The sequence below is a fragment of the Panthera onca genome, chromosome F1 (genome assembly GCF_046562875.1).
Source record: "Panthera onca isolate mPanOnc1 chromosome F1, mPanOnc1 haplotype 2, whole genome shotgun sequence".
Classification (NCBI taxonomy): Eukaryota; Metazoa; Chordata; class Mammalia; order Carnivora; family Felidae; genus Panthera; species Panthera onca.
Genome location: NC_138355.1, coordinates 68,427,918 through 68,435,891, shown reverse-complemented (window position 1 = coordinate 68,435,891; position 7,974 = coordinate 68,427,918). Strand labels below are relative to the sequence as shown.

General features: G+C 40.4%; 1 protein-coding gene across 1 annotated transcript; it reads left to right on the top strand.

The window, feature by feature from the left end:
- On the top strand, positions 1-1,541 carry OR10K1 (olfactory receptor family 10 subfamily K member 1). Its single transcript, XM_078440751.2, has one exon. It carries the CDS (start codon positions 600-602, stop codon positions 1,539-1,541), a length of 942 nt encoding a protein of 313 aa, XP_078296877.2. The 5' UTR covers positions 1-599.
- The last annotated feature ends 6,433 nt before the right edge of the window (positions 1,542-7,974 follow it).

The window sequence follows — 7,974 nt, the reverse complement described above, 5'->3', positions numbered from 1 at the left end:
GAGGTAACGCTAAAGGTGTTTCTTTCCTTATTGTTTGGGGTACTGCCATAAGATTGTTGTGATGAATAATTGACACGGATATATGCAGTGCTTACCACATATCCTAGCATATAATAAGTCATCAACAAACACAATTCCCCTCACACGTTTGCTGGACGTCATCTAATTCTTCCTCTCCCTTCCTATGTTTGGATAAACTGAGGTTCATACGCTGTGTCCCAACGCCACTCATTCCTTCATTCCACATTCCAAGTTCAGATGGCTGAAGTTAAACTTAGTTTTTCCTTTTGGAGAGCTAGTTTCCTTGGGCTTGGAGTGGGCAAGAGAAACACAATAATCCCTAAGGAAGATGCAAAAGGAAACAGACAGTTCCTTAATCCTTGGCTAGAGAGATAACACGGTCTTAGTCTTAGAGAATGCCTCCTAGTTGGCTGTCAGTTCGTTGGTTGTATATTTTGCCTTAATCCTTTTCTTAGCAGAGCTTTCCAAGGAGGAATGAAGTTCTTGCTGCCTGCAGACTTTGTGCTGAGCTTCCCATACATTTCCTGGATCCTGGCCTCTGTCTCTGTCCATGACTCTCCTTTCTGCAGGTGCTGTCCATGGAGCGGGGCAACGGGACCCTGGTGACAGAGTTCGTCTTCCTCGGCTTCTCTTCTCTGGCCGGGCTGCAGCAGCTGCTCTTTGTTGCCTTCCTGCCCCTCTACCTGTTCACTCTGGGCACCAATGCCATCATCGTTTCCACCATCGTGCTAGACAGAGCCCTTCACGCCCCCATGTACTTCTTCCTCGCTGTCCTCTCCTGCTCTGAGACCTGCTACACCTTCGTCATCGTACCCAAGATGCTGGTTGACCTCCTGGCCCAGAAGAAGACCATCTCCTTCCTGGGCTGTGCCATCCAGATGTTCACCTTCCTCTTCCTCGGCTGCTCTCACTCCTTCCTGCTGGCGGCCATGGGGTATGACCGCTACGTGGCCATCTGTAACCCTCTGCGCTACACGGAGCTCATGGGACACGGGGTGTGTGTGGGACTCGTGGCTGCTGCCTGTGCCTGTGGCTTTACTATTGCACAGATTATCACCTCCATGGTATTCCACCTGCCCTTCCGCACCTCCAACCAGCTCCGTCACTACTTTTGTGACATCGCCCCTGTCCTCACGGTGGCATCGCACCACTCACGCCTCAGCCAGTTGGTCATATTCATGATTGGTGTGTTTGTCTTGGTCGTTCCCCTGCTACTTATCCTGATCTCCTACATTCGTATCATTTCCGCCATTCTGAAGATCCCATCCTCCACCGGCAGGTACAAGACTTTCTCCACCTGTGCCTCTCATCTCATCGTGGTAACTGTTCATTATGGTTGTGCCTCTTTCATCTACTTAAGGCCCAAGTCCAGCTACTCCTCAAGTCAAGACACCCTCATATCTGTGTCCTACACCATCCTGACTCCGCTGTTCAATCCAATGATTTACAGTCTGAGAAATCAGGAGTTCAAGTCAGCCCTTCGAAGGGTAATGGGCCATACTTCATATCCTATTAACTAAACTATTTCATTAAAATTAAATTTTAGCTGTTCAGTGAATTGTATGCCTTTTGTGCAACTTTTATTTTACAAATGGGATGCCTAGAATCATTTCATACTTTACAGTTCTAGTCATTTTATCCATCAGCTTGTAATAAGTTTGTATTCACATTTTAATTATTTTTGAGGAATTTTTCATTTGTTGGTTCTCTAATATTTTCCATCGTGCTTTTGTTTCAAGGACATTTTTCATTTTACAGTCAAAGTTTTGGTTACTTGCTACTCTGAGAATCTGTCATTATCTTTAAGCTTAGTTTCCAAGTTTTTCATTCAGTGATAGGTATTGTTTCTAAGCATTTAGCTTTTTGCATTTTACTGACATATCCACAAGATTTTTTAGCATTACGTAAGTTGAAGATTAAAACGGGGTTTTCCCTGTTTCTTAAAGAAGTATTTATTGAATTGTTATCGTATGTTAGCTGAGATCACCTCACGTTTGAACATTTGTTGAAATTCTGTGAAAGATACAGGTAGAGTGTCTTTTCTGAGGGAAAGCGCCATAGTAATATTCCTTGTCAGAAAATTGACCTCTAAGACCATTTTTATTTTGAGCGGATCACATCTGGAATTCAGTTTTCTACAAAATTATTCATCTCAGCTAGGCTTTGAAAATTATAGAATTTGTGCACAAATGTTCTGACTTTTGAAAATATCTTCGAAATGGTTATTTTCTGTGTCATTTTATACTATGTATATTTGGGTTGAATTTTTTTTTTTCTGGTTCATATAGTAGTTTGTAAGTTTTGTCTATTGTTTTCAAAGAGCTAATGTATGTGTGAATAAATGGATGAATTCTAGGGTTGTTTCTCCCCCCATATCGTTATTTGAAATTTTATTCGTATTATTATTCCTTTGAATTTTCCTGTAAATTGTTGTTTTATTTCTAACTTTCCGATCCTTTCTATGTACTTTTATTTTTTGATTTATTTTTTATATATAATTAGGCTGTGAAATTTCCTCTTATCACTGCTTTAAACTTAACCCATGTAGGGGCGCCTGGGTGGCTCAGTCGGTTAAATATCTGACTTCAGCTCAGGTCATGATCTTGTGGTCTGTGAGTTCAAGTCCCACATTGGGCTCTGTGCTGACAGCTCAGAGCCCGAAGTCTGCTTTGGATTCTGTGTCCCTCGACCCCCACCCCCCGCCCCTCCCCTGCTTGTGCTCTGTCTCTCTCACTCTCTCTCGAAAATAAGTAAGTAAAATGTTAAAAAAAACATTTAAAGTTAACCCACGTATTCTACTAAACAGTATATAGTTGGTATTATTTATGGGACCTTATTTCCTTTTGCTTTGTATTTCCCTTTTGACCAATAATTATTTAATAGATTTTTAAATTCTCAGATGGAAGAGCCTTTTAACTTTGTTTTCCATTAATAGTGTGTTATGCTGGGATGAAGGAATATTGTTTGTATTCTTACCACTTTATGACCTTCGTTCAAGGTTTTATTGTGGCTTAATACACAGCCAATATACCTTCTTACTTCACGTGCCTTGAAATGAACATGTGTACTTTTTTATTAGAACATGAAGTACAATAAATGCTCTTCAGATGTACTTCACTAATTTGCTGCTTAGGCCTTCTAAATTCTTAGCTATATTTTTCTTCCTGACCTGTTTGAGCAGAGTGGTATATGAAAGTTACCCATTATTAGCGTGTGTCCTTGTAAATATTGTATAGTTTCTTTCTTATGAAGTTTGCATCAGTGTTTTTTGGAGAGGACATAAATTCACATCTATTACAATTTCACTGTGAATTGTACTTGCTGGCATTAAAAGTATTTTTGTTTTGTTTTATTACTGTCTTTCGTTGTTAATTTAATACTCCCGACCTGAACCTTAAATTGTCAAATCTGGAGATACCTCTCTTGCTTGTTTGGTTTGTGAGTGCTGTACATAAATTCCCAACTCTGTATTTTTAGTCTTTCTGAATCACTTTCGTCAGTCTCTCGCATGTGCCTTATTTCCAGCCCAAGTGTTTGGACTCACTGGCAGAGGGAATAAATATGCAATCTGAAATTAGGAGGAAGTTTTACCAAAGGAGACGTCTTAACAAAAACCTACCTACACCAGGGCACTACCACATTCTTCTCCGTAATCCAAATTTAATTTATTTATTTATTGAACAAATACTGATCACGTTCACATTGTATTCTAGGAACACGTATGTTTAACAGGTGTCTGAAACACTTATGTTACCTCTTCCATTCCAATATTGTCCTTAATTTGTATCTCTCTTCAACTCTTACAGATGTCAGAAATGAAAATGTAAAATTTACATTTTTATTCCACCTAAGAATGAACATTTAGAGTCATTATAGAAGGAACCTCCATGGAGGCCATTCCATTGATGTTTGTTTTAACAAATGGCTCCCGGAAAACTTCCAGCTTTCAATAAGTCCCCCGAGAATTTCTAAGAGGAAACTGACTAATCCCTATGGGGTATTAGAAAAGACCTTCTCTTTGGCCAACAAACTTTCATAGTGTATTACTATAGTTGCTAATGGGGGAAATTATGGACAAGCATCGGGCACAACGTGGTAATTAGCTCCCTGTGGAGGAGAGGATCTTAATTACCACCAAGGCATTGAGGCCAATGTAGAAAGAAAAGACCATTGGTGATACTCATTGAGGCATTAGCTAAACTACCCACAGAGAAGAGACAAAGGTTATATTTTTCTGTGGGGTCAGGTAGAGAGTCTTCTCATGTTGGTCCAGAGAGTTTATGGAAAATGGAAGAAGACCTCTGGCACATTATGACAGAGAAGATAGTTTTGGCAAATTTCACCTAGAAACCTTTATAGACATTTCAAGGAAGTGTCTGAGAATGAAGACACCAGGATGTCACTGGGAAAGAGCCCTCTGACTTGAGGGATTGTAAAATTTTTATCTTTATTTAGAGACCTTGACTTCCTTATTGAAAAGAGCAGTGACACGCTAGTCATTTCTTGTATGTAAATATTTAAATCGTAGCATTGTCCCGTGAATCTTTGACTGAGTTTCCCCCATCATCAGTAGTAGGAAATGTGATCAAATGACAGAAAGGATAAGTGGATAGTGGAAACTGAGGATAAAGGTGAAGGTCAACAGGGAAACAATTCATTAATGGACTATTCAATGTATTTATTCGTCAGGCACTTATGTCTCATTTAAATATTGGGTTAAGTTTCAAGGATACAGAAGGAATAAGGCATGGTCCTTATCCCTGAGGGTTTCAAATCTACTGGTGACAAAATCAAGATGAAATAGTTTGGATATAACAGGCTGAGTATTTTGATAAAGACACAGGAAACAAGCTTGAAATATACTAAATGTTAAATATAGTAGAAACAGCAAACTCTCCCTATACATATTAGAGGAAGTTCAGTGACTTTAAAAAATATGAATGATGGGAGGGCCACAGATGAAAGTGAGAGAATATTGGAAGCTGAGATTTCCTTCTCTCTCTCTGTCTCTCTCTCTCTCTCTCTCCTTCCCTCCCTCTTTGTTTCTATGTCTTGCACACCCACTGTCTCAGCATAAAGTCTTGAAACGCAAAAGTATATATAGAAAACTGTAAGTATGTCAGTTAATTCCTGTGTGATGGAGATTTAGAAAAGGAGGCTGTAAATGGAATTAAGAGTGGAGAATTAGCTGTCTTTTTAACCCGCTCAAGGAACTGGCTTCACCCACACTGATGAAGTCCTTGAACAAAGTAATGAAAAATCAATTCACCTTTTCTACTTGTTAAGAATACAATTGAATTACCCACTTTTTCTTTGTATTTATTCCCACCCTCCACACTCCTTATCTTCCCAATGCTCTTCTCTGAATTCATAGCATCCTTCTTTCCAAGCTCAGGGCGCTGTCTTTTATTTATCAAATATTGTATGCTGCATCACCAACCAGGATAAAGAGAAATGAAGTTTTTTATAGTGAATTCATTTTCAAATTTCAGTTCAGGCATAGGTTCCAAGGATGACTCTGAAAAAGCAGATGATGTCTTGTGAGTGCTATGGGGGAGGGTCTTGGCATGGTCACCCAGTAATGTGGCCTTTCGTTCCTTTCAGAACCCCAACCGTCTTCGGCTAACCAGTCACTGCTCTTCCTGGGGATGGTCCCATAAAAGAGAAAGCACTAAAGAATGGAGCCAGGACATTGGAAAAGTGGAGTTGACATTTCATTTTTGACTGGACTTTGTTCCAGTGAAAGCTCCTGATTTTAGTCTCGTTTCAAATTTTTGCTACTGTGTCTAAGCAAAAGAGCAAACCATGATAGAAATTTTAGTATTTGAAAAGATCTTCAAGACTAAGTGTTATTTAAATGAAAATCAAAACATTTAGCTAATTGAGATAATGGGAAAAATCACTTGATAAACCAAAAAGCAACAATTTTTAATGGCTGTTTTGTCTCTGCATTTAGAGAATGGCTTCAGAGACATTTTTCATCCCAAAATGTTGACGCCGAAGGTTAATAATATATGTTAAATTAATATTAAAGGAACAAGTTTGGAAGACACCTGAAATCAAACCTCCTGGGCATTCTGAAATAATTCAGAAGAAAACCTGGGATCATGACTATTTATTTTTTCAGTAAGCTCTCAAGCCCCTGCTGTAAACTAGACATTGCCGTATGTGTAGAGAAGCAAGTTCTGGTCTCTGGTAAGTTGCAGTTTGTGAAATCAAAGATGACATCATAATGCTGGTGACAATCAGGTTCTAGGGATAGCTGAAGAGACAAAGACAAAGTGATAATAAAGCATGACGAGGAAGTTGTAGGGAGAAGTCAATGTGTACATGTTACTTTAACTGAGAATTTCATACAATTAAAAGAAGAAGAAAACAATCCCACAAACATAAAGCATGGACGATTTCCAGATTTAGAAGGTAGATTGAAAAATGACCTGATTGTTCAAAGTTCCTCAATGCTGGAGTGCATGTGGGGGAATACGGTGGCAGTTACGCGTGGAAAGTTACATTTGGGAAAAGTATGAGAGACAGAACATGATTGTCTTAACTTCATAGATAATTGAGGGTCATCTAATTTTGGTAAGAGGTTAGGATTTGTCCTGTATGAAGACAACTCTGGGGCCACAGTGGAGGATGGCTTAGAGCGGAACAAGATAAAATCCAGAGGGTCGGTTTATCACGTTCTTGGAGCAGTCCAGACAGGTGGTAAGTTCCTAAAGAAAGGAAGAAATGGATCCTAGAAGTATTGCAGAACAAAAATAGATTGGATGTGGCCGAGGAGAAAAGTTACGTGTTTCAACATGTCTCACAAATCCACAGCGGATGCGATTAGCAGGATTTTGAAACTCATTATTGAGATACAGGATCCAGGTGAAGGACCAGATCTGGGAGAGAGAGGGGAAAGGGCAAGAATATTTTAATGAAAATGTATGTAATCTAGCACCGGTGACAATAAGTTATCAGAAGCCTCGGGGGAAGTATCTAAGCCTCCCTACTAGGAATTCAGGGACATCCGGGGAACGTTGGTCTGTTGAGTCTCCAAGTCTCCCGCTCCAGGTGTAGCAGGGTAAGACGTGCAACCAAATGTGCCGCCAGTGAACGTTGAAGCAAAACTAAATTCTTCCAGCTGCGTATTTTCTGCCAGGGAAATCGGCCCCTACTGTCCTCCAAGAGTGTGTGGAGGAATCATAAACCTATTTCTGAGACGGCAACAGTGGTTCTACACCAAATTAACCTAACAATTTTTTTTTTAATGTTTATGTTTGAAGGAGGGAGAGACAGAGTCACAGAATCGGAAGCAGGCTCCAGGCTCCGAGCCGTCCGCGTAGAGCCTGACGCGGGGCTCGAACCCGCGAACTGTGAGACCACGACCTGAGACGAAGTAGGCCCCTTAACCAACTGAGCCACCTAGGTGCCCCCCAATCAAATTAACTTTTAATGAATAACTGCATGGAAAGGGAGTAAGAGGCTACTCATGAAGAGGAACTGTATTCTTCAGAGGCCAACCACACAAAGACAGGCAAGAGTGCTTCCTCAGCCGAGGAATGTGTTAGAGGCAGGTGAGAGGTGGACCCTCAGACATTGGTACCATTGCTGGTGGAATCCATGGATTAGTAATATGGATGAAATGACGACCACTTGAAGTCATAACTAGCGGAAAGTTTCTTTGGAATATTAGATTACCAAAAAATCAAGTGGAAACTACATAAGTCTGCAAGAGCAGAGTCGGGGGCGGGGGGCTGTAGGATAGGCTTTATTGGAGCAAATGTCTGTGCCTTCATGTGGACACTTGTCCCCAGATTCACTGTCAAAATCACTGGCAGAAAAACAGCACTGTGGGTGCATATCTATTTAGGATAATTTTTGGTTGACTTATAATCCTGTTTTGCTCTTTCTTGCCAGTTGTTTCCCATTCGCCCCAGACTGGTGCTGGTTACGGTATGAAGGGTA

Bases quoted from the DNA above. Each gene is read 5' to 3' on its own strand.
- OR10K1 (XM_078440751.2), top strand. From the start codon at position 600: ATGGAGCGGGGCAACGGGACCCTGGTGACAGAGTTCGTCTTCCTCGGC.